Source organism: Cebidichthys violaceus, unplaced genomic scaffold (genome assembly GCF_023349555.1).
Source record: "Cebidichthys violaceus isolate CVI_PGR_0920_01 unplaced genomic scaffold, fCebVio1.0.p SCAF_2, whole genome shotgun sequence".
In the NCBI taxonomy this organism is placed as follows: Eukaryota; Metazoa; Chordata; class Actinopteri; order Perciformes; family Stichaeidae; genus Cebidichthys; species Cebidichthys violaceus.
The window spans coordinates 4557280-4585115 of NW_027176372.1; the positions used below are offsets into that span (position 1 = coordinate 4557280).

The following is a 27836-nucleotide window of genomic DNA, read 5'->3' on the forward strand; positions in this document are numbered from 1 at the left end:
CAAAACAAAAAACTTGGTTAGGTTTTGTAAGAATCATCATGGTTTGGCTTAAAATGAGTATGTTCATATGTTTAAAAGTTATTTAAGTCACAAAGTAACATAATGTCAAGATAAGTCATCGTTGACTTTTGGTTTCACATGGAACACAAACAGCAGGTCCCCTGGGTGAAAGTCCTGTGTTTGTTTGAATTTAAGAAGATAACTATCGATAAGACTGAACACTGCAGAGTCAGACACTACAGACAGGTTTAAATGTCTTCAAATCTTGCCTGTGAAATATTGTAAGGGGGTTGCAATTTAAGTTGCAAGCACTGAACTCGTGTCAGCTGAAGTGTGAGCCGTGAAAGAGGATGAAGCAATCGGAATTTCAGATGAATTGAATGATTGGAGTTAGTGTGTGCATTGAGAATCCAACATGTCACTTCTGCATATAGTGAAAGCAGAAAGCTCATAGTGACACTCGATCAATCCTCACAGAGATCAGTTAACAACATAAAGACAGTGAGATTAGAGTCATTCAAATGAAGAAGACTGAGGTTCTCTCTCCATCTCTTTTTCTACATCCTCTACTTACCCTTCTCTCACCTTCCATAAGCCTCTCCCCCTCTCTCCCATCCCCCTCCCCCTCCTTCTCCCATGAGAAATTGACCCTGGGAATCAGCGTCTCTTGCTCCCAGAGGGGGTCTGGTGTGTGTGTGTGTGTGTGTGTGTGTGTGTGTGTGTGTGCGCAAGGGGTTATGTGAAAGTCCTCCTAACCCAGTGCCCCCAAGACTTTTGACTGCTCCGTAAATAAATACAGCATTTCCTCCTCTCCTCCCTCCATACACTTTCTCATGTCCGTTCCCGTCCTCAGCAGGACATGGGGCGTTACAACACATATTTTATTAGCTGGATCTGGGAACTACTACTGTTTCTTGCACATCTGTCGTTTTTATTTTTTTATTTTCTACATTTGTAAATTACAATATGACACTTTGTTCCATTACCATTAACCTTCCTCAACCCTGTCAGACTCACCAGTCAGCAGCCAAGACCTTACATTAATGCTATATAGACAGGAGGGAAAGGATTCAAGAGCATGTGACTGCCTCATTGTACCATGAGCTACTAACAGACACACAGTTGTATCAGCTGGGTTAGAGCAAACACTACAAGAGGATAAACTCACATACACATGTGTGTGAATTACATTTAGGTCAGGCATGTAATTGTGATGGTTAAGGCTACTATCGGGTTAGGAGCTAGGGAATGCATTATGTCAACCAAGGTCCTCACTAGTAGAGAAAGACTAACTTGCGTGTGTGGTGCTCCTACCTGGTGTGTTTTCTCCACACCTCCTGATGTCCTTCTCCTTCATCTGAAGACACACAGCAGCGTCCTGAGGAAACAGACAGGAGTTATGTGTACACGTGTGTGTGTGTGTATATGAATAGCACCTCCTGCCTATTGAACATGTTGTCCATGGTGTGAACTTGGTCCCAGTCTTTGATGCTGGTCTACTGTGTGACATGAGATGCTGCATAAGATCAGCCATACAGTAGGGGACTGTGTGTTTTTTTCCCATTTAAGGCCAACACTGCACCCACACACTTTTCATTACATTACATTACGGTCATTTAGCAGACGCTTTTATCCAAAGCGACTTTACAATTCAGTATCTATCTACCGTAGACGCAGCTACGGGAGACATTTTGGGGTTAAGTGTCTTGCTCCAAGGACACATTGACATGAGACTAGCGGAGCAGGAGCCGGGATTGAACCGCTGACCCTCTGATTAAAAGGCGGCCCTGCTCTCCACTTAGCCACGGTCACCCATGTGGTTTTCTTCACAAAGTCCCCCCCACTCCTGGTGAGCTGGATTTGGAGAATCTACATCAGTGGCCAACTTTTTCGACCTGTGACACCTTAAAACAAAGCTGTCTGCTGTCGTCTAGGACCCTTTGTTTCAGGTTCATAGTCAGTTCAACCAGAGAGGGATTTTTGCTCCATTGAGAATCATTTCTGTCTAGAAAATTTGATCCCTTTTACCTTGCAACCCTTTTGTTGAGTCCCAACCCTTCTCAAGATAACGTCTCACTATAAAAAGGTAGTGTCTATGTGTGTTTGTCCTGTAAAGTTAATGTAAATCTAGTCCAGGCTGGTTCAGTTACAGTCCTGTCCCGTTCTCAGGTAGCACTGTAGCAGCTTCAGCCAGACAGGAGGAGAGCAGCAAGTGGGCCTCTGTATACCGGGCTTCACTCTTTGTCACATGGACTTTGCATGACGACGTCATTTATGAAAGTACACCATGCGGTTTTAGACTTTTGAATGAATTTTTGTGACCCTCTGCATTTCTTTTGTTTTGCAGTCAGTCCACTGTGGTCGAGTGATTCATCTCAAGGCACTGCGTGACCACAGCAAGCGTACGCGTTTGCTGCACAGTGAGTTATACACCGGAGTTGTAGCATTGTGACCAAACCTCTATCCAGCCATTGGTGGATGTGTCTCACAGTGAGCTCTGGGACTGACACCAACGTATTTCACTGTTTTACTCATGATGAGAACTTTCGTAGCACGGGCCAAAATGACACAGTGTGGAGCTCCTTCATTGGACTTCAGCTTTCACTGTATAGTGAAACAGATGGTTTTCTTGGCGTTTTAATGCCAAGCAGATGTTTCTAATACATTTGCAAAAAGCTTACTTTGACAATATCCAAGTATGATGACAGTATGTTCACGTGAACTAGAAAAACACATTTCAAATGAAATAAAACATGTTTGGATTGTCAGTGATGACAACATGCACATAGATAGTAGAGCAGTGAACCGTGATCATACCTTATTCTGAGGGGGGAGCTGTCATCTGCTGCAGCTGGCAGGCTGCTGGCCTGATGAGGTTTCTTGAGGCTTGTCTTCTCCACTGGCAGGTTCAACTTAAACTGCTGATCTTTCACTTGTTTAAGAGCTGCCTAAGAGCAGGATTGTCCACCGGCATCCTTCTAAAGCTTCAGTAGTCTCACGGCAAGCCCAAGTTCAAATCACACCGAAATAGGATTGCTCATCAGTGTGGGACACCCTCTGCTCTCTGTGCCTGTCTCTCTTATGAAGCAGATGGACTGCCAAGCCATGCATTCCACTGTTACCTTGTATGGTCACTGGGGGGGCGGGACTTACACCAGGGAATGCCCCCTCTGAACATAACTGATTGGCTGATGTAAGATGAACCAAGAAGCCTCAACTTGTGACCTGTAGAGTCTGTCTGGGAAAGATGGGGGGACAGGAGAGACTGAGGGATAAACAGAGAGCAGAAGGGGATGAGAAAAGAGAGGGAGGGAAAGAAGGGGGGGCCTTAGGGGGAGAAGGAGAAGGAGATAGAAGCTGAGAAATAAAGGGAATGTGAAGAGGGTAGGGGAGGAAGCAGAGGAGAGGAGGGAAGGAATGATAAGGAAAAAAGAGTAGAAGGGAAGAAAGGGTGAACAGTGAAATGGAAAAGAGGAGGAGTGTGTGTGTGTGTGTGTGTGTGTGTGTGTGTGTGTGTGTGTGTGTGTGTGTGTTGGGGGGGTATACGTTCCTCAGTGAATGAAAAAAAACGTTTGAAAATGTTCATATTTCTTCTAAATTTGGGCTTTTTCTGCATCAGGCAGCTGACTGGACAGCAAACTGAAATACCATGTGTAACTTATTACACGGCTGAAAGAGAGAGAGAGAGAGAGAGAGAGAGAGACAGAGAGAGAGAGACAGAGAGAGACACAGAGAGAGACACAGAGAGAGAAACAGAGAGAGAGAGAGACACAGAGAGAGACACAGAGAGAGAGACACAGAGAGAGAGAGAGACAGAGAGAGACACAGAGAGAGACACAGAGAGAGAGACACAGAGAGAGAGAGAGACAGAGAGACAGAGAGAGAGAGAGAGAGAGAGAGAGAGACCAGAGAGAGAGAGAGGACAGACTGAAAGACAGACAGAGAGAGAGAGAGGACAGACTGAAAGACGGACAGAGACAGGCAGAGAGAGACAGAGACAGACTACTCGTGTGTGTGTGTGTGTGTGTGTGTGTGTGTGTGTGTGTGTGTGTGTGTGTGTGTGTATCTTATATTCAGGTATGACAACACGAGAGAGTGGTGCAGTGGTTAGTTCTGTTGGTTCTGGGTTCCTCTTGCTGTGTGGAGTTCACATGTTCTCCCCGTACCTTCTCCAGCTTCGCCCCACAGTCCAAAGCAGAGACTGTATAAGAAGTGGACGTAGTCACCGTGATGTCACCAGGAAGAGCGCCTGGTTTGGAAGAAAATTTCACATAGTGGCCAATCTGATCTTTTGGCTTTCATTACAACTTGCTTTGGTAGACTCTTGATTTTATGTGATTTTAATATACATGTAGACAGTTTGAAATGTGTCAAGTCAACTGAGGGTCCCTCTCACTTGAAGGGACACATCCTGGACATTGTTCTGTCCTCTGAAAGGGCTGATCTCTATGAGGCTGGTTTACATGTTTCTGACCACCAAGCTAAATCACTGTTAAGGCCCTTCCACCTCCTACTCCCACAGTTTATTCTCTGTTGACAGCTTCCATAAGACCTTCATCACTGCATCCACACACAGCAATAACCAATAACCAAAAATGTCTACAGATGAATTACCAAATAACTTAAAAATCATGCAAGTCAAACCAACTCGCAGCTGTGGCTAAGATTCATTTGAGATGCAGCTCAGCGGTGTGTGTCAAGTTGTTCTATTCATGAATCAGAGATTAACAATTTAGTTCAAATACATGTGAACGTGTAAAAGGCTCAGAAGGATATGAAGACCAGTCCTATGCTCACGTGTCTCATAAGATGCTGCAGCATTCTTGGGTTGATACCATTTATTAAGCCGCATTATGTTATGCTGTATTTAAATAAAGAAATGTACTACTCAAGAATTGATAAAAAAAAACACATTAATATACCAACACCTTGAGCAACACAGATTTTTGGAGATTTCGGTAAGATTTGATTTTTTGGGAATTGAATGGTGAGCACTCAGAAACCCCCTTATTGTCAATATACCTCAAGAAACCCTACATCTAGTGAATGCACTAGGTCTGTAGTTTGTGGTTGTAAAGTTTCATGAGGCAGTGATTATCCTACATATTCAAATAAACCATTTTTAGATTAGGCGAAAATAACACATTTATATTGCATACAAAAACTGCATGATTGTTGCCCACAACGCTGTCTAGTTTTATATCTTCACTCTAGCTTTCAAACAGAGCTGGCCATAAAGACAGTAATGTCGGCCAGGATCTCCAGGGAGGACAGGGTTGTCCACTATGTTAATATTCAAGCTGTTTTATGTTCACATCACAGCAGCGAAACTCCACTCATTAAAGCAACAAATGATTGATTACTCACAGCTGATGCTGGATATGTTTGATTTGAATTCTTCAGCTGAGCGTTAACACAGTTCTATTCTTTCTATTCTATTGGATCGCCTTGAAGAGTGTGTTGGCATCAGGGACACTGCCTGAGACTAGCTCAAATCATCCAACAGAACTCTTTCAGTAGAGTCGTGAGGCCTCCTCTTCTGTGGCCCATGTGACTGTGGAGTTCCCCAAGGCTCCATCCTTGGCCCCCTGTAGTTCTGTGTATACATGATGCCACTGGGACATATCATACAATAACACAATATTCAGTACCATTGTTACATCACACGCACATTTCATCAGCTATTATGTTGTATGTGCTGGATGTACCAACACTTTCTTCAGCTGAATGAAAACAAATCAGAAATCATTTCTTTTGGTCGCCCAAAGTCTTTCCTAATGTTACAAGAACATCTCATTAGCCCTGTTTTAAGTTGTTACCAATAAGATTTGACTGATGACCTTTAAAGCACTTCATGGTGCAGCTCCCAGTTAAATTGCTGAATTGCTGCCAGAGGGCTGGGCGCTGCTAAGGATCTGAGGTTGGAGAACGATGTCAAACTTCAGGAGCCTAACTGTCTCCTTGCACACTTTGAAAAGCATTGTTTCTGATCCAGAGGCAAGCGGTTCTTGCCGTCAGTGTTTTTGAACTATTTAGTTTGGTTAGAATATTTGGATATATTGTGCTCTCTCAGTGCAATCTATTTTATGATTTAAATCTGATCTGTTAAAGTAGATGTGTCACAACTAGATGAGTGTGTGTGTGTGTGTGTGTGTGTGTGTGTGTGTGTGTGAGAGAGAGAGAAGGGGGGCAGGTATGAACTCTTCTCTCTGTCTGTTCTGTCTCTTGTGTCTTAATAAGGTAATGTTTGGAGATGGTTCACTGTTTACAGCAGCTGACAAGACTGGGCTATTAGTGATGGCAACCAAGCATGGACATGCATGGACGGACACACACACTCACACACACTCACACACACACACACACACACACACACACACACACACACACACACACACACACACACACACACACACACACACACACACACACACACACACTCACACACATAAATCTCCCAGAGTGTGTTTGCGGTCCTTTCCCTCATATGGAGAGCAGTCCTGCCCACTAAACTGTACAACATCTACTGATCTGCTACATGGGAAGTAGAAGACTGACACTTGTGAAATGTATGAGTGATGGGGGAAAACAACAACACTTGCTGTATTATTTTTGGGAGAACAAACAACAGTTTCCTCTCTGGCTCTGTGCTGCTTCCAGCAACCTTCAGCAGTTACACACACTCAGTAGTTAGTGTGGTTCTCAGATCTGCCCGTCCTTGCAAAGACAGTGGACCAGAACATCCCTGGCAACACATACTCACTGCCAACGGCGCTTGGTCAGTGGCCTTACACTTTAAACTATGACGCTCTAGGAAGCCCTCTAGCGCCAGCTGTGGACGTGTCAGGGACGCCGGGACTTTCAAAATAAACTTCAGTAAATGTACAGTTTCCGCTTGTCACATGCATGCAGTGTCTTTTCAAAATAAACTTCCAAGTAGGTTTACTTAGCTTTGGGGTTTAGGCAACAAAGGTATTTAGCTAGACTTTGAAAAAAAAATAGAGGTTTGTGTTGAAATAAGCACGTTAGTTACATAATATAAGTATGCTTTTTACATAACTTAAGCAGGCCTATGCAGTATTAGTTCAATACGTAAATGATGTACAAAAAGAAAGGTCAAATTAGTCAACACTGACTTGGTTTCAGCCGGGGAACAAACGTCTGTCTCCTGGGTGAAAGTGGCCAACCCTCCACCCTGACATCGGTATTTGATGAGTAGATCCAAATCTGCATAACAAAAACAAATAGTGATGGACATTTCACTCTGAAAACATTGCATGTCAACGGATTCAAAAACCAACCTCCATCACGCTGCAGTGATTACACTCACTTGTTCCAGCTAGCCGGGTTAAGCTTTAAATGTTCAGTGAGTTATGGTCATCACATTTTAGCGGATAACTTTGAGTTAAATGCACACATCAATAAATATGGTTGTAACTGCACAGTGCAACAGGTACAAGTATCAACCTTACTAGTAGCCAAATGAACAGTTGACCACATGGTAAACCAGGACAAAAGTGAGGTACAGCGGCTCAGAGAGACACTCCCCTCTAACTTGAAGACACTCAGTGTCAGACACCTCGGAGTAATCATGGAAGAGTTCCTCTCCCAGACCAATACTGAGAAACTTGTGCACACTTTTACCACTAGTGGACTTGACTATGGTAATGCTCTCCTTCTTTTATTGGTTTAAAGATTATTTTTTATTTTGTATTCATTAAACCCATGTTCTCTTTCACTCTTTACATTCAGCACTTGGAGTTGCATTTGGTGTATGACTATAAGTTTGATTGATTTCTTATAAAAGTCTGTAAATAACAGATTAACAAATAATCTCAAATAACAGAGAACATCTGCAAGATGAAAGTGTATATGTCATAATTTATTGCAAATTTAAGATGTTCGGAACATGAATTTAAGAACAAAAAAAAACAAAAAAATGCCTCCATGGATCATCTGTCCTCATGTCAAGCAAATGAATATTTTATTAGAAAACTAGTCTGACCCACATGAAGGAACCATATTCAAGCACATCGATGTTCCCCGTCTCCAGCAGAACACAACGTAGCTGTGGGCACGAACCAGTTCAACCAAAGAGAGAAGACAAGAATAAGAAAGAGAAGAAATGATAGAAACATGAGATGAGAGATTCTAAACATGAGATGAGTAGAAACAGTGTGAGGACCTAACCGAAGCTGTTTAGTGTCACAGGAAGTCGCTGGAACGGCAGGAGGCTGTGGGCAGTTTCACTCTGTTTACTCTGACTGACAGCAGCAGAGGAGTTGGATTCACAGAAACGTGTGTGTGTGTGTGTCTATGTGTGTGTGTGTGTGTGTGTGTGTGTGTGTGTGTGTCACACAGAGACAGAGGGTGACTCCATCTTCTCTACTCCTCTTGTCAAAGCAGGAAGAGCAGAGATTAGTGGAGCCAGAATTAGCGGTGTGTGTACAGGTACACCTACAGCTGCTTGTATCTGCTTTCTGTCAGCTCCACTCTGCTCTGGAACCTTCAGCATGAACAGACAAGAGGCTCAACGCAAGTTCAAAGATGAGGCTTTCAGCAGTTTGACAATTCAAACACTCAATGACGTTTCAATCAGGGAAGGCGTCACGAGTGAACAAGGATGCAGATATTGTATTTGATATGAAGACGCTGGTGCTGAGCTTCGCAATTATAACTATTTTAAAGTAAAATGAGCCTAGCAGCCAGTCAAAGAGCCCCTATAGCTCCTCTGTTCTAAGAATAACCCAGCAGCCTTTCTAGGGCTTTATGCTCAATTTGATCATCAGTGGATTGGTTTTGGAAAAATCATTTCATTGTCAAGTGTGAGAACACATTTTATTATCACCCTCTCCTTCTCTACGACTTGTGAAATTATATATATATATATATATATATATATATATATATATATATAAAAATGCTGTGTTGCCTACATTAAATATGATTCAAGTTTTATTGTCAAAACTATTCAGAAGGAGTAGATTTCTATAATCTCAGTTTATCTTGTCTATGTCCGAGCCATGTAACAACGAAGACAACAGTGAGGACATGTAACAACAAAGACAACAGTGAGGACATGTAACAACAAAGACAACAGTGAGGACATGTAACAACGAAGACAACAGTGAGGACATGTAACAACAAAGACAACAGTGAGGACATGTAACAACAAAGACAACAGTGAGGACATGTAACAACGAAGACAACAGTGAGGACATGTAACAAGGAAGACAACAAGAGTTCTTTTTGGTTATTTTATTTTTCAATGTGAAATAGTCTTGTTCTTTCATTATAAACATATAAACACCATGGAAGCATATCGTCATCCATGACATCTGTACAGTCTATACACAAACAGAAGGCTGAACTCATCCCATTCAGCCCATTCAACCTGCAAAACGATAGTGAACATTCACAGTCAGTTCACGATGAAGGCGCTCATCTGTCTGAACCCAAACCTTTAACACATTTGAGGAATACCTGATACATCCTGAACACTCCGTCCTGTCCACTGCTTCACAGTGCTTCAGGACAGAGCTGTCCACAGACATGAAACCCTTTAGAGGAAAACAAACAAAACAATCCTCAGCAATGAAAAGAAACTCTGAAAATGAAAACCCAGAACAGTTTGATGGTTCACTTCATGTTACAACTTCTTTAAGGAGAGAGGTTAAGGGCAGACCAAAAACAACTTTAGACCAAGGAGTATCACCACCTGACGTAATACAATAGTCTCAATCTAGCGGTGGGATTACACACAGACCTGATAAGACTCAGAATCAGTGAAGCACGAGTTCTTAAAGTCACACCGACTACATTTCAACACGTTTGTTCCGTCGGTTTCCAACTTTGGGTATTGCACAATAGATTGTTGGGTGAATAATTGTTATGTCTTTGTTTGCAGTATTGTTCTAATTTCTCCTCTACGACAAATTTCCGTCAGATAGATATCCGCTGTGTCCGAGTGATGCATTCATGTATGACATCACTGACCCATCCCCTCTTTGACAATCCCTGTAGGGAGATGGGAATAAGAAAAATGAGAATAAACCCACAACTCTGAGAAGTCAGAAGTCCAAACGAAAAAGCTCTAAATATAAACAATGTCAGAATTCTGCCTTTATTCTCATAATTCAACCCCACTCAAAATACAGACGCATTTCAGAACTCAAAAATCATTTTTTGAACCCAAAATACCTTTTTTTAGGCATGGACCATGTGGGGAATACGATTTTTTTTTGGACACAGGGCTTATTGATCCAATCGAAAGCATTTTGTTCTGTCATCGGGAAAGGTCAGAACTGACCAACTGCAACAAAGCCAAACCTGTCAATGCTGCATAGTCTGCGCTAACTACAGCGTCTCAACATGACAAAGCCATGCAGGACGCACGGAAGTGTTGGGATTCGTCAGGCTGGAGGAGCGACGACACAAGCTACACAAACTAGTTCTGGAATCCGGCAGCTTCCCTGGCAGTGGAGCCTTGAGTCTTTATCTAAGAGGCCTGATCCTTAGTACGACAATCTACCGCAGGAAAGTTAATCAGCAACTGCTCCGTGGTTTTTTTCAGCTCCACATGGACCGAACACCTCGGCCTCTTTTCCATCTAGTGCTTGTGGTAAAATGCAAAGCCATGACACACACTGTCCACCATCCAGAGCCACCGACTCTCCTGCATGTTAAAGGAAAACAAGAACTTAAAACTGAATTAAAAAGCATATCTTCTTTGACATTTCTGTCTAAGGCCATTTCTGTCTGTGATTGGTCACAAGTGTGGTGCAGAGGTAGGCAGACTTTGGCGGTGGACGGGTGAACGATCAGACAAAGAGCATAACCCTTCTCTGCATGGTAGACAAGCAGCTGTGCAGACGCCTGGGGTTATGCCATCAATACTGGCCAACCGGACTATATAAGAGATATACTATTTGAGAATGTAACGGTTCTAGGGCGGTCATACAGGCTTTAAGATTTTGCTCAAATATTAAGAAAATCACTGTCGGATATATGCCGTGAACCTCGTCCAAACAGACTTTACATCTCTAGGTCTCTTTTCCAAAGAAAAAAGTGTGTCAGTCAGGAGCTCATGCAGCGCTGCAGGACAGTCATCTGTTCCGTCTAGATGTAGTCATCATCCACAGGTTCTCCTGGTGTATCACAGTGATGGAGGAAGAGCACCACCACCCTCTGAAACACTCCTCTTTTGCTTTGTCGGCGCTCTGAGATCTCCTCCCCGATGGTCTCCATGCAGATGTCAGCCGACAGCTGGCCTTTACGCCTGGGTGCGTAGATGGTGGCTTTCACACGACACAACAGAGAGAAAACAGTTCAAGTGCTTATATAATCAGGTTCTGTCCGTTACAGGGACAATGGCAATGACTGAGAATTGTGGACGTTTAGCGAGCGTCCTCTGATAGGACGGGTTGAACGGATCGACTGCACTCACTGCTTTCATCGTCCTCAAAGTCGTAGCGAGCGTAGCTGTTGGGATCGGCTGCTCTCAGAGTCCTCAGCCAGGGGAAGTCTGTTATCATGCTGTAGGGAGCACCATCCACCAGTCCTGAACAACGACATCATAGAAGACCTTTAAGGGCTCTGAACAACACATCCATTCAACTGCTGTAGTTTGGACAGAAACCATACATCCTCTCTCTCTCTCTCTCTCTCTCTCTCTCTCTCTTCTTCCCCCCCCCCCCCAGGGCGCAATGCGGAAGATTTTCAGCTTCACGGTTCCTCTACGTCATTGATTAATGCACTGTGAACAGAACACACTGTAGCGTCTCTGAACTCCAGCAACAGTGAGTTCATATCGGGAGAACACAGTAGGACTTGGGCGACTGGATGAATATATCAGCCATTGTAGATTGACATAGTACATCGGCTAGACTTTTAAGTGCGTGTCTATCTTCAGGAGACAACTACACATCTTTGACGTTTAATGAAGATGGAACCGTGTTACCCTCCAGTGTGTAGATGTCCCGGCCCCAGGGGTACGTGGGATACTTCTTCACATCTTCTTCTGTCCTGGTGGCCTCTGGGAAGAACTCGTACTTGATCAACTCTCTGAGACACAAAGACATACAGAGTTCAGTTTAACGTTGCATTTATTAGATTGGTTGTTATACATGTCTGAGTGCCCCGGTCTCCTGGATGGTTGGTCAATTCTGGTTCATCAAACCATGTTCCCTCGCTCATTACCATAAACATGCAGGAAGAAATGTGTTCAAATCAAAAAGGGTTAAGGTCAGAAAGGGATCCTGATGGAATGCCCGTTATCAGAGATATCACTCACTGGCTGATGTTGGCTATCGTGTCCATCCAGCTGCGAATGCGAACCTTGTTGCGTATATTTGGAGGGTTGCTGAACTCGTGCACGATAGCGATGTGATAGGGATAGGGCCCCTGGAAGAGTTGCCGCTCCAATGCCACCGAGTCGATCTGAAGAGGGAGAAGTAAAGAGATGTAGAGTAGAGCGGTGGAAGCAGAACAACGGCTACATCATGGGATGCGTTTGCCACCTGTGCTATGTATGCAAGAGGCGTTGTATTAACTTCTTCCTGCACGAAATGGATCTACCAACTAAAGCAGCAAAAATGTCACTATAATGTGATGTATATTGTGGTCTCAGTGTTGTCATGCCTTTTGAACAGTAGATGCTGACATGTCTGTAGGACATTGTGGATTAGTACCATGATGCATTAGAGGACTAAAAGCCAAAGACTCCTAGCTTCAGGTCTGCTTCCGCCCGTTACATTTCCTCGCTCCGACGTCACAGATTACCAACCTGGTGCATAGGGCGCATGTAGATGATGCGGTTCCTCTCAGGAGGCATTCTCAGTATCTGATCCAGGACCTGCTCCATGTCCAGCTTCTTACACTGAGCGTAATCAAACCGGTTCACTATGGGTGCACTTTCTACCCGCAGCTGTTTCAACACTCGACATCTGGTGGCTACAGAGAGAGGGAGGACACGACGAGACACTTTGTGACTTTGTGACTCAGCACAACTGCTGGGATTCTGTGATTATAACTCAACACAAGGTTTGATACTGAACCGCTGTCACACAAAACCCTGGATTGAAGAACAGTCATGAATACGTCTGTTAAACTGATTTAACTCTCTTCTAGTACCTCCCTCACTAATTCAACATTTGTACTTTGATTATTATTTTCCACAAATGACTTTATTTTTTAAAGTTGCATCACAAACTGTCCAAAGTAAAAAAAGCGCACGTTTAAGATGAATAGTACTTATTAGTATCTTTCTAATGCAAAAACAAAAGTGAGCGCAAACATCCACACGAGTCATCACATTGGAGTGTCCGTATCGGGCCGTTACCATGAATGAACATCATCTTGGGGCAGTCTTTGAGGACCAGGTCAGTGATCCCACAGTTGGTCAGCGTGATGCCCACCAGGTTCTTACTCTTCAGAGACAAAATCTGCATGAGCAAAAGCATCTCAGTATGTCAATTATACGAACAAAGGATACACAGTAGACAACCGTTAGCTCCCCCTCACGTGTGCATCCTGGCTCACTGGAGCTCACAATCAATGCTTGGCTGTTCCTGCCTGTGGTGTGTGAATGTGTGTGAATGTTAGATAGTCCTGAAGAGCTTTGAGTGGTCACTAGAAAAGAGAAATACAAGTACAGTCCATGTACCATTGATTCCATTGTTACGACTTCTGACCTAAAGTCTGCCCCTCTCAGCCCCACCTGCAACACTTTGGCTCCCCCCAGGGGATAAAAACTATTGTGAAAATCTTGTCCCTCTTTGTCACAGGTGTCCTATGACAACTGTATTACATACCATGTACAGTGCATATACATGCATAAAGAATTCACCCATTAGTCTTCCAACAACACCTTTTTAACTCTGATCAACAGTGACCATAAGACTAGAATAGCTCAGTGAAAACAAGTGTGTGTGTGTGTGTGTGTGTGTGTGTGTGTGTGTGTGTGTGTGTGTGTGTGTGTGTGTACCTGTACGTGGTCGTCCTCAGTGACCGGGTCCGAGGTGCTGGTTGACTTGTCAGCCATTCGTTTCCTCCTGACTGCTACTCGAGGCCTGGTTCTGGACAGCTCTTAACAACATAGGCGGCAAAAATATCACCTTCAACATTAGAAAAGGAAGCAGCGCTGTCTTTAACTGCCAAGTGGAAGTCATCTCTTTTATAACAGCTGAGGGCAAGTTTAAATGCAGCAGAACCAGAGATCTTTAAAAAAAACCAAAAAAACATTCTTCCTCCTTGTCAAAAGCTGGCGCCTAAATTACCCACAAGGCAACTCAACTGCAGACAGTTCCGTCGTGTTATGCTATTACTGTAGCAGCTAATGTAGCCTCAAGCAGAGATGAGGAGTTGTCAGACCTAACCAACACCACTTGAGGACATTTATCCCACTTGAGAGAGCTCCCTCTGGATACACTAAAGGCTTCAAACCACGTTTTCCCACATATGCAGAGCAACTCTCCAACACTGCATTCAGTGGAGCTTCCCTTAAAGCAACTACTGGCTCAAGGCAGCACTGAAATATGACTTTAAAAGCAATACAACTCACATTTAATGGTGTGTACATGACGAATATATTTATTTTTTTAGAGATATAATTTAGGATATACACAGTGGTATTGTTTTTGCTGGATCGGATGCCGGTGACAATGGGCAGATCTGGTATTGGATGCCATTATTTTTGATAAATAATTAATTATATATATATATATATATATATATATATATATATATATATATATATATATATATATATATATATATATATATATATATATATATATATATATATACATCCATCTTTGTATGCATTTGTTAAATATAGTTTTACAATGCTAGGAAAGCTGTTGAGAGTCAAGCCTGATGTTGCCTTACACATAAACAAATGATAAACGGTATATATAAAGGTATACAGACTATTAATCAAACACTGGTACTGGATCGGTACCTGGTATGGGCTGATATCCAAAGCCCAGGTACCTCTATCTGTACAGAAAAAGTGAAATCTAAGTGAATTGGTCTAGTCCGCATTTCATTTGACTTTTTCATGCTCGTCCTGATCTAAACATCAATGTCCCAATAGGACAGAGATCTTTAAAGGGCGAGTTAAATATACATGTGTGTCAGTTACTGGCTGCACAACTAGCACTTCACTGAGCTCGATGTGCACCAACATGAAACCATAGAAACAAAAGTGTCCCTCCCCTGAAGTGCTGGTTCGTGGACATACACTAAATGTGTTCTGTGCCTGTTCTTACCTTCCTCAGATATCAGGGACACAGAGGACATACGGGTGCAGGATCGGGTCAAAGGCCGTCTAGGAACAAAGTCCGCGTCTCTGGCCTGACCCTGCTGTGAATCGTAAAAGGTAGCAGAGGGTGATCCAGGAGGGGCAGGTTGTCTCTCTCCCTGTCCAGTCAGCTGTGCTGGTCTCCTAGAAGCATGGTTTACAGCAGCACCCCTGGGCTCCAGACTGTCTGCACAGGCAGGATTAGAGCTCTGCCTCAGCCCAGTCTCTCTTTCCCCAGACTGTGCACCGGAGGGGCCCTCTGTGCAGTCATTAGTCCTGCCAGTTCCTGTCGCTCTGTCAGTGGTTGTGGTTGCTCTGTGGCTGGTCCCCACCACCAGCCTCCCACATCCACCCACTTGCCTGGAAGCGGCTGCTCCGGGTCCAACCCTGCCCACCGATCCAGTCACTGGCCTCACCCCAGTCCTCGCTGCTACCCCGGCACTCCCAGTGCCCCGTACCGGCCCACTGTCAGCCGCAGGTCTTGCAGCAGTCTCCACAGCCTCAGTGGCAAATCCTTTAAGGTTAGTCCTCCTGCTGGTTTCAGCAGCAGCCTTCATGTCGGCCTTGATCTGTTCACTGGTCACCTGACAGCTCTTCTCACAGCTGCTTTCCAACACCCGGGTCTTTGTCTGTTCTACCGAGACCGCCACATTGTTGCCCCGCCTCAGAGGAGTCTTTCCTTTACCTGGAAACACACACATTTATGTTACACTGGTGGGGTGAACCGAGATCTTGTGCTTTTCATAGTCTTTACGTGTGTGTGTGTGTGTGTGTGTGTGTGTGTGTCAGCACACTATTGAACAAGAAAGGAGAGATGTTATACTTGCACATAGGCCCTCATACTGTCGCTGTTGTGTTTCTGACCCCCCCCCCCCCCCCCCCATCTACAGTGCACCCACAACCCAATAAGACATGTTGTGACTGGCTGCGTTCTGTGTTGTGCAGACACCTTCTGTACAGGAAGCTGGCTGTTGCAAACAGGAAGCTGGCATTAGCCTTGAAACAAGGCCTTCCTCTTCCTCACTGTCGGAGTCTGAGATGACCAGCGGGGTCTTCGGAACAGTGGCACCAGCTGGTCTGCACTGCTGGACTAAACCACTGGGACCTGGGGGGGGGGGGGGGGGGGGGGGGGGGGGGGGGGGGGGGGGGGGGGGGGGGGGGGGGGGGGGGGGTATGAGCAGACATCCACAATAAATAAGGAGAGCTCCTAAAATGGGGAGTAAGAGTGTAGGAGCGAACACATTTGTTGTCTTAACCTCTGCTTATCCTAAAAGAGAAGAGCAGCTCCTAACCTGCTTGCTCCTCATCAGGAGGTTGTGGTGCTCCAGCTGGACGACTGGGCCCTGGAGCCACGTCAGCCCCTTCAGCTCTCACCTCCCCTTCTGCTCCTTTCAGCTCTATCTGAGGCCCAGCCTCCATGTTCTCCTGCTCCAACATCACCTCCTCCTCCCCCTCTTCCTCTTCATCCTCCATCCCATTTACCTCCACTGGTGCTGTGAAAACAAAACGTAAACTTTATTTTTCTCAAAACATAAAGCCTCTGCCTTTAACCCATCCTAAACATTCGGAGCAAAGGGCTCGTGTGATGGGCCGAGAGAACAACTTGGGGCTCAGGGTTCAAGTTTCCCCAGACAGGAGTCAGGTGTGCTTGTTTTTGCAAAACTACAATATTTCCCCTTGCTATGTTTCTATGGAAAATGTGAAAAATGAAGGGTTGGAAATACTTTAGAAGCCAAGATCCATGACGTCGATTGCTGCTGCTCCGCTGACTAAGAATGCAGATGGGACTTGCCATTGTTCTGCTGCTGCCGTCTCTGGTTGTTGATGTTGTTGTTGACGACGACAGGTGGAGGAGCAGGAGGCAGGTTGGCCTCATTGTTGTGGTGGTGGTGATGGTTGTTGTTATTGTTGTCGTTGTCATTGTTGGAGTTTTGGTTGCTGACAAGTGCTGAGGACACGCCAATACCAGTCCCTGCACTCAGGCCCACCCTGGCACAGCCCTGTCACACACACACACACACACACACACACACACACACACACACACACAAACTTTATTAAGGATTCACATCCTCTACTGTTAAGTATAACATTCAGTGTCTCTGCTAATAATGACATCAACTCAGTTATGGTAAAATTGTTCTGTTGATACTAAGTGGGCGCACAACTGCTGATAACAACTCATCATGCTACATGTTTAACAGAGCTTGAAGGTAGAAGGTCGGTTATGGATTAGTGACAAAGTGGTAAAAAATGATGCAACGTGTTTTTCTGGAGCTGATGATAGAAGTAGCTAAGGAGTGAGCCGTCTCACTTCCTTCTCAGCTCTGTTGAAAGTTGCACATGTGCAGAACTGATCAGGCACTCGCGAGAAAATGGCGGCAGGTAAAGACAAAGTTTATGAGCTGTTTAAGTGCGAGCGAGCTTTTCAATTATCCTGGAAAGCTGGATTCTGGAGTTCGGTTGGATGACTTTAGACTAGGAAGTGGGCGAAACTCCAGATTCAACTTTTCCTTGAAGCAAAATGCTGTCAGCGAGAGAAATACAAGAGATGGTTCACGGCGCTGCGAGTGTCTGAATACCTTGGGGGGTTCTCTAAACATCTGGTCCAGACAGATAAACTCCAGACTGGGCAGTAACTCTATGAACTGGGAGAAGGATTCCAGTTTGATAGCATGACAGCGAACCAGAGTGAGATCAACGAGGCGACTCCATCTGGACTGATCTGAGGACAGAGACAAAACAGGCAGAACATGACTAGTTGCTTATCAAGCACCATTATTATTATTATTATTATTATATAGAGAAAGTGACATACGGACATTAATATTCAGGCCATGTGTGACAGAAGCTAGGTGAGTGATGGTGACTGTGTTTTACCTGTGATCCAGTGGTGAGGGTTATGCAGGTGAGGACAGTTGTAGATGAGCAGGTATTTAATATTGGTGAACACCTCGTTCACCACCTTTATGCCGATATCTGTGATGATGCCGGGGTTCTCAATGACGTCAGCCAGACCGTACTTCACCAGCTCCGAATGACTCAGCTTACCTGCGTTTATCAAAAACACAAGACCGTACAGTTTTGAACACACCTGTAAACCAAACTTAATTATTATTTATAACTTATTTAACCACACGCTGTCACGGCTGCTACCCAAAAAAAAAAAAAAAAAAAAGTGGATCAAGTACAGGAGGATCGCTCATTTCTGTTGGGAAGGAAACCTGCCCAGTGTTCTCGGAGCCTGGTGGACATATTTGACAGAAGGAACTAACATTGCAGCAGGAACTCGTCCACGTATCCCAGATGAAGTGTCTCAAACTGAGGAAACTCTAGTTCAGCCATTTTGAGAGCCGAGAAGACTCCGTCTTTCGTCAGTGAAGGCTGGATGCGCAGCTCGTGAAGCCTGTTAAACACACAGACATCATGAAGTAAGTATCTCTGTTGGTCCTACGAAGCACTTAAATCAAGTCTACAGCTGACGACATCTGCCGTTCACCGGGGTGAATTCTATCATGAATGTTGTTTGTTTACAAGAATACTGTAAATGTTATAGCATATGGATAGCAAGGTAATGCTGTGATACGTATTCTGACATACTGCCTATGAGGCCTTAACAAGCTCACATACTGTAAGTATCATTCTTACTTACTACATGTTTACGCTTTACTCTGTTCAGTGACTGAACAGTGTCTCCAACATTTGCCCACAAGATGAACCCCTTTGCATTTTGCTTTAAACATGGACCCTCAGTTAGTTTCAGGAATTGATGACTGGCTGTGCACCTGCGAGCAGCGGTGATGATGAGGTAGCCCAAGTCCACTTCCAGAGCGTTCTTACAGGCTCCAAACACAATGGTGTGGAGGTTCCGAAATCCTCCTGGGGGTTACACATACACAGTATCACAAAGAACAAACGCTTAATCAAAAGGTGTGGGCTGTTTAGGTAGAAATATGATACCACAATTAGTACGTATGATGAGGAGACAAGAGGAGAATGCGATGCACTGATCAAAACCGGCTGGATCAATCTCATAAATACACATTTTTTTTTTGCCAGTCAATTTTACTGGAGGTCAACCGATAGCGGATTTTTAAAAAGGCCGATACTATGATTGATTGGAGCCGAGACCAAGTCAATCAAAGAAGCCAGACCAACACACACACACACACACACACACACACACACACACACACACACACACACACACACACACACACACACACACACACAGCTGAGTTTTGATCTGGCACAACCGATCACAATAGTCCAAGTGAAAAGACAAGTGTGACCCCGGCCTATGAGGATCCAAATCACCTGGCAAGACATAATACAATCGACAGTGGAAAATGATTGTCATTCTGAATAATAGAGCAAAAAAGAAAGTTTGTTTGTTTAGTAAAAACCTGATTAAGATTGTTAAACTTTGTAATTAATCGGCGATTCACATGCGTGCGAAGCGCAGAGGGGGTCCGTACGGATCTCCTCCGGTCCGTTACATTACTAATGGGAACAGGACAAACGCATTACTCTGGTAAAACCAACACATCGTCTCCTCACCTGATCTCCAACTGTCCTCCACCACGTGTTGGATCAGCCCCCCCAGGAAGGGAACTCTCACCAACTCCAGCTGCTCCAGGTTCCGGGCTGACGCTAACCCGGTAACCAGGGGAACATATTTGAGGGAGTTGGTTGGTCCTGCACAGTTCCGCATGACAAAGGTTCTCAGGCTCACACACAGAAAGTCCTTAAATGGCTGTGGTTTGGTGAGACGGACCCATTTCAGGTAAAGGTGGCGAAGCATGGACACACAGGGGATCTCTGGGACATTGACACCTGTGAAAAACAATCACGATGTGATGTTCACCAATACAGCCGTGCAGCAGGAGCACTCATCAGCCATGCACTAACAGGATGAAGCTGCTTTACATCCAGTACTGAGGATTTTGTTATCTGTTGTGATCCTACTCACCCACTAGATGTAGCGTCTGGATCTTTGCAGTTATGGGGATGGTCAGTTTGTTCTCAGCAGGAATGGGAAACGCTCCGTTACGGTTACGGAACTTTCCCAGTATATGAACCTGGGGCATGTAGTTCCATATGGCTTCCACCAGCTCCAGATGGGAGGTCTCCACCCCCTGAAATAAGGTCAAATAAGGTTATTTGACGGATATTCTAATTGCTAAATGATTTGCAATTTTAGAGGGGGAAAAAAAAAAATGTGTGTGAAAAAACGGATTGATTTTTGTAGGGATTTGTAACAAACAAAGATGTTTTCTTTAGTCTGTAGAATATGCTGTGTAGGCCAGTAGTCTCTGCAGAACAATATCTCATTGTTGTATCTTTAGTTCACTGGATCATCCTGTGCAGTTTGACAGGAGGTCCACACCACAGTAATAATCCATAGTGACGATCACCAGTACCTTTCTGAAAGGTTCAGAGATTTCCAACTGCAGCTACATACAATCTCTCCTCATTGGTAACAACTGAGATAATACTCTATGTACACTCAGTATTACTCAGGATCACCAACTTCCTGTCTGACAGGAAGCAACATGTGAAGCTGGGGAAACACTTCCCCTCAAAGCTGCACTCTTCTCTCTGAATACCTACAGCTGAGCCTCCAGCCACCAGTCACCAGACGACACCACCCTCATTGGACTCGTCTCGGGTGGGGATGAGTCCGCAACCAGCTGATGACCTAACGTGGTCAAAACAACTTAAGAGCTCAACGCTCTGAAGACAGTGGAGATGGTTGTGGACTTCATAAAGAAGTTACAGCACCCATCCCCCTGTGGGACTACCTTGTTGACGCTGTGGAGTCCTTCTGCTTCCTGGGCTCCATCATCACCCAGCCACAGCCGAGGACAAGGCCAGAGGACCAATCCCTCCAATGAGAAGGTGATCGGCAGCAATCTGCCGTCCCTCCACGATGGCAGATTGAGAGCATCCTTACGAGCTGCATCACAGTTTGGTATGGCAACTGCTCTGTCTCAGACCGGAAAGCACTGCAGAGGGTGGTAAGAACTGCCCAGCGTATCACCGGTACTCCACTCCCTGCCATCGAAAACCACCCAGAGACACCTCAAACCCTCCTCCCCTCTGGGAGGCACTGTAGGAATCTCCGTTCCAGGACCGGCAGGCTCAGGAACAGCTTCTTCCCCTCAGCTGTCTACCTTACTAAACTCTGCAGCACGGTGATAGCCCCAATCCCCAAAATCTCAAACCACATGAACAGTTTCTTCTTGACGTCCTAATCGATAATCATAATACAGCTCTTCCAGTTAAAAAGAAACGGTAGGTACAAACCTACCTAGGAGTACAACTGATTGTGACCCTCGTTATGTTGTTTACAAGTTGGATAGCTAAATAAGAAGGCAGCGAAGTCACTGCGCAACAAACTCAAGAGGATCTACAATGCATCAGTTACTACAAGAAGGCTGATCTTCCAGCTTTTCACTCCGCCCTAGAGCAAAGACTGACTCACTACAGGCTAGAAAATGATCACACGCCTGTGGTTCAAGGACTGAGCTGTTGTACGCCACAGAAAAACGAGAGTATGCAGCTTTGTAATCAAGTAACACAACAGAACAACCACAGAGGAGGAACCAATCAGTGCGATCACTGTGACGTACAAGTGCACCTTGCTGCCGTTCTCACACAACTTACTGACCAGTATATTGGGACAGGCTTGTAGTGCCTCCAGGACTCCGGGTATACTGAAGGCCTCGTAGCCTCGGACTCGTCTCCTCTTGGCATTTTCTTCAAAAGGAGCAGAAAGCTGCCGTCTGTAAAGCCTAACACAGAAAACACAAGAAACTCAAATCAGGTTATTTCCTCAATACGTGTGGCGCTTTTCACAAAAACCTCAGCTTTACGCTCAAGAATCAAAAACAGCTCTGGAATAAGCTGCTGATGTACACAAGCAGTCGACACACTCATCAGTACGACACCGTCACCCCCTGCTCTACGACATCAACTCATCCTCACCAGACCTCTGCAGCTAGTCCAGAAAGCTGCTCCACAGCCAGTGGCCAACCGGCCCAAAGCCCCGCCCACACATACGCACTGCAACCCTGAACTTATGGAGACGTCACTCAGAGGAGCTGTAGGCGAGAACGCACACGGACCGGACACTAAACACACTTTACCCTGTAAGCTCTGTGGTACACAGTCTGTGTAGTTGTGTGAATAGAGCCAATCATATGTATACAACCCATGTGTTTTTGATTCACGAGCGCACAGTGTAAAATACTCTATTACAAGTAAACGTCCTGCATTAACACTAATGCTTAAGTAGAAGAATAAAAGTATTATCATCAAAATATGCTTAAAGTACGAAAAGTAAACCTATACTTATTATGTTGTCTGACCAATTTCAAATGATAGATTTTTGGTAGGCCTACATCACTGGGTTATAATTATTGATCGACTGTGTTCTCTCTGTGTTTTGGATCATTCTCAGCCGCCGTTTACGACGCTCTGCATTCTTTTCTGGACACCGATAAGAACTCACTCCACAACCATGCAGGTCACGCTTTGACTCCTTAAACTGGTTACAGTGCTACTTGACACCCCAATAACACGCTTTTTGCAGACAAATAACTCAAACAAACAAACCGGCATTACACGTAACCCCCACAATTACCACAGCTCTCTCTCTCTCAGGTCATGTAGCACATATTTAAAAAAAAATATTTGCACTTTTCTACTGCATTGACCGCATAGCTTCATGAAAAGATCATCTTTCCAGCGGTGAAAAACTACTTTATTAGTTGATTTATATTAAATATCTGAATCTGCAAAGTAGTCTAACTTGTAACTAATTTGTTTAAACAAATGCAGAGAGGTTAAAAGTACAATATTTGCCTCTGAGATGTAGTGGACTAGTAGTATCAAGTTACATGAAATGGAAATAATCAAATAAGTACCTCAACATTGTACTAAAGTACAGTACTTGAGTAACCTAAATGTAGTGTAGTGTAAATACATTCCACTACTGCTAGAAGAGCACAACGTTCGTCACAGATCTAGCCTCTACTTTGTGCACCAGACGGCTGCATTTAACTTTGAAAGGTTTTCATCAGGGGGTCTGAGGTCCATCCACCATAGTCTCACAACATGTGGGAAACACTGCACGCAAAAAAAACCCCAAAAAAACATTGGCATTTCACAATGCAACTTGTTGTTTTTCTTTCTTTCTTTTTTTTTTTTAAAGCAGCTGCTTCGATTTCTGCAAATTTCCGTGCCGATAAAAACAAGCCAACCAATAAAAGAATTACTTTTGCTCAGGCAATAAATGGATTTTCTCTGACTTCAATGTCATAATTCTGTTTCAAACCGTCACATAACAATATGCACTTTAAGCGACTGATCTCGTGCTGGGCAATGTAACAACACTGATCTTGTGACAGGAGACGACATACCCTCTGAGACTGAGAGTGTTGTCTTTTCCTGGTTTTAAAGGCTACATTACAGAAAGGTGACAGGAGTTTCTTAATTTACCAAACAGTTCTATTATTTGCCTTAACCCGCATAGTCATTCTATCCACATCACTGATGATTATCTACCAAAGATCTATTTCTTGAACGCACCAATGGTCAACCCTACAATATCGTCAAAAATATTGTGAGCTTTGATTTTCTCCACATCGCCACGCCCGAGATTGATCCATTTGGTCTCACAGCATAGTGCCCTGTTTGACAAACTAAATAAAGATCATAAAGTTCCTTATTATTATTATTATTATTATTATTATTAGCAGTGGAAGCACATAACTCACTCACTGTCTTTCCTTTGAGCTGACCATTATAAACTGGTCATTACACCTTGTATTAAAGGATCACATATAATAAACACATACATATGATAAACAAATGTTCAGTCACGTATGATGACAACCAGCGCAATGAAGCTCAGCGTTTACACTCAGCATAATAAAATGCCTCTTTAGCACCCCCCCATAGAAAACGCTCCCGCATTGTAACCTTTCTACACAGCCCACCCCCCAGTGTGAAGAGTTGAGTGTGGGGTTACAGTAAAACGACCATGACGATGACTGTGTGGCGGTGTAATGCATGGAACATTTCATGTTGGCCTCTGGGTTGACTTTTTTTGTCCAAACGGAGTACTTCCAGTAGGTGACAACAACGTCTGACACAGACAAACTGCTGTTGTGTGCTACATGTGTGAAAAGGACAGTCCAAACATGTCCTGAAACGACCGTCTGCAGTTCAAATTAAAAAACGGCTCCGGTTTCCCCAAACCACTTTACTCTTCTGGCTCTACAGTGGCTTCCTGCTGTCGCTCACATCCAGTTCAAGCCTGATGAACCACCAAGCCTTTGTCTGAACGCTACACTCTGGCAAGACCATGATGCTCTTCTGCCTCTGGACGACTGGCCACACCCCCCACCACCACCCAGAGGACCCTGTGATCTCATCACAGTGAAAGCTCTTCTCTGTTCTGGTCCTACTGACTTGCACACGCGCGCGCATATATATATATATATATATATATATATATATATATATATATATATATATATATATATATATATATATATATATATATATATATATATATATATATAGCCTTTCTAGTCTTCTGACCACTCAAAGTGCTGCACACCCCATCCATACATCCATACATGGCAGAGGCTGCCATGCAAGGTGCCAACCTGCCCATCAGGATGGAAACTATTGATTCAACCACACACACACACCGATGGCCTGATGGAAGCTATTTGGGGTTCACTTTCTTGCCAAAGGACACTTCGACCCGGAATGGAGGAACCAGAGATCAAACTACCGATTAGCAGATGACCAGCTCTGACCCCTGACCCCCCCCGCCCGTCTTTCACCACAGGCTGAAAAGCACCTTTTTAGACTGCACTGAACATGCGTGTTTGCTAACCTGAAGGCTTACCTGAAGGCATATACTCCCACCAGCGACCAGCACACAGATCCACTACCTTGACCACTCGCAGGTACAGAGTCACAGCTTCCCGGAGCTTTCTGGACAGACACTCCATACACATGATGTCCTTCATGGGAAGGTACCTACAAAACAAAACAAGGTTCACACTTTCAAAACCTTTTGCACCTTAGGGCTGGGTCAGTGTCTAACTCTTGTTTCTGTAAAGTCAACCATGGTAGGTTTGGATCGTATTGGTGACACATACCCTGAGATGATACACATTTGACAACCGTCAGAGATTTGATAATACCGTTTATGCTTTAGCAGCTGTCCCTCTAATATCTCTGGGTGTATTAGGCTACTGTGGCAACATTGCAAATCAATAAGCAGGACAGCAGTAAGGCAGTGTTTGGATTCTTATATGATTTTTGCATCAATGTGATGAAGTACCTTGACTTTTCAGGTGCTATATTAGACAATTATATTCAAATAAGGGAAAATTACAACTGCGATATCCTTACTTGTTTCACCTATGGTGCTGACATCCTATTCACGGTAACGTTCATACAGGATGAATGACAATAAAAACACATCCATGCTGTAGAACCTCACCCGGCCCTGGAGTCAAATGTAAAGTATGACGTGTAGTGGAGGGCAGTGTACCTGAATATGTGACAGAGGACTTCATGGGACAGCTCATTGATGTAGTCTTTGGGCTCACTAGGTCTCAGGACCAGCTCCCCTCCACAGCTGCCCACTACAGGCTGGAGTTTAGAGGCCTTCTTCCTCGGACCCATCACTTGTGCGTCACTGCCCAGGCTTATATACACACACACTCTCTTCCTCCCTCCTGCAGGAGGCTCTATTTCCCGAGCATGAACCTTAATTCTGGACACAACATCACAGAGGAAGACAAGTTAATTGGAGAAAGGGAAGAGGATACAGAGACAGGGGGCGCTTGGCATTGGCCTTATTTGATCATGCGTCCATCGCTCCTCAGGTGACCTGGAAATTGATCTGGTCTGCACATCATGAAAGATGTCTCAATTCTTCTATTTCTGCCGGGAAAAAGGCATAAGCGTGGATAAACGTGAACATCCTTCATCAGACCGACACACCCCATATCATATCTGTTAGTGACTGGAGGACGCTGCAGCTGATCAGCCTGATTTGAACCACATCACCACAACATTCACTTCTATAGTGGGACAAATAACACGACCAGCTCAGATGTAATGCCAGACTACTCTCAACTTTTAGATTTGATCATGTATTTACATTTCTAAATGAGATATATGTATTACATACATCATTTCTACTTACCCTCAAACAGTTAACACTAAATAAGTTTGGCACTCATCATAACCTGGATCACTAAATTCATTTGCAAACAGAATATCAATAAATGCCAAAGCAAATGCATTAAGAAACCCCTCGTCAGTTGCCTGACACTGAACTTTGTGTACTTTATATCGAGGCATATTTCCAGTGAAACAGTTTGTGTCATAACAACATTAAACACGAAGGGATCTTCCGGACGACAGTGTGTGTGTGTGTGTGTGTGTGTGTGTGTGTGTGTGTGTGTGTGTGTGTGTGTGTGTGTGTGTGTGTGTGTTCGTGTGTGTTCATACTAAGCAAAGGTTGCATCAGTGCTGAGTCTATGTTACACATTCCTAATGATTCCTCGTCAGTTAGTAAAGATACATTACAAACACATTGGTCTCCTCGGGCTTCGTGAATGCACGTAACGTCAGCAGGCGTATCTGTCGAAGGTTTCAGCAGCTGCACGTCAACGAGAGCTTCGTTACCATGCTAGCACGAGCTACTTGGTGGAAGTTCTAAGCCTTTAGGCGGTGACTCACGTAACTTTATAGATGCTTCGATTCAAGGCTACTGTGTGTCGGTGAGATCTAAAGGGAAACCGGCTCCCCACCGACGGTGCTACTGTAACACTGTATAGTAAATGCATGGCACTTCCGCTTGGAAGCTTTCAGCAAAACCATAAAAAACATAAACAACATTATATGTGGTTGTTAGCCAACTGACGAACAGCAGTACATCTGTTCACAATCAAGAGAACGTTACACGTTTACTTGATTGTGAGAACTACTTTAAGACAGAAGAAGTCCCATTAGTCCACACCTGTCACACACGTTCTACGTTATCATGCTGTAAAGTTTAACCTGGTCTTTGTCAAAGCTAGCTTACTTGTTAGCATAGCTGCAGCGAACATTGTATACAGAGACAAAACCACACAACTAAACAATACAGCAAGCACACTGACTAAAACTGTATCGCCTCTAACAAGGCCTTTAGCAATGGTGCTAACCTACCGGCATTTTTGGATCAAAGCCGCTGTGTTGTTGCTCTTCAGCCATCCTGTGACTACAGCAGATTTGCTAGAGTTGCGCTCTATCAGTTCTTCTTCTTCTTCTTCTTCTTCTTCTTCTTCTTCTTCTTCTTCTTCTTCTGTTCTTCTTCTTCTTCGTTGTGCTAATTAGCGGTGTTGGCGGACCGTAAACCAACGTAAAATGTGCGTGCCGCCACCTACTGTATCGGAGTGTCTGGATTCATGACAAATGTTCCCTTAAGTTTTAAATCTTCATTTAGATGTCA

At 44.2% G+C, this 27836-nt stretch overlaps 1 protein-coding gene and 1 long non-coding RNA gene across 2 annotated transcripts in view; both read right to left on the reverse strand.

The window, feature by feature from the left end:
- Positions 1-3065, reverse strand: part of LOC137875143 (uncharacterized) — a 6438-nt gene extending 3373 nt beyond the window's left edge. The window contains exons 1-2 of the long non-coding RNA XR_011103388.1: positions 2818-3065; positions 1315-1378 (exon numbers count right to left, since the gene is read on the reverse strand). This is a non-coding gene — a long non-coding RNA (uncharacterized lncRNA). The remainder of the gene's footprint in view (positions 1-1314; positions 1379-2817) is intronic.
- A 6188-nt stretch (positions 3066-9253) lies between these two features.
- On the reverse strand, positions 9254-27662 carry fbxo38 (F-box protein 38). The gene is given in 22 exon segments (XM_068714137.1): positions 9254-11297; positions 11447-11560; positions 11960-12063; positions 12293-12438; positions 12785-12951; positions 13340-13442; positions 13985-14085; positions 15270-15986; positions 16251-16406; positions 16594-16794; positions 17094-17301; positions 17884-18026; positions 18182-18352; positions 18577-18707; positions 19087-19180; positions 19862-20137; positions 20274-20439; positions 21975-22054; positions 22057-22098; positions 25230-25363; positions 25884-26108; positions 27554-27662. Coding segments are annotated over 21 exon segments (3567 nt in total). The 5' UTR covers positions 26018-26108; positions 27554-27662; the 3' UTR covers positions 9254-11118.
- Between the last annotated feature and the right edge of the window lie 174 nt (positions 27663-27836).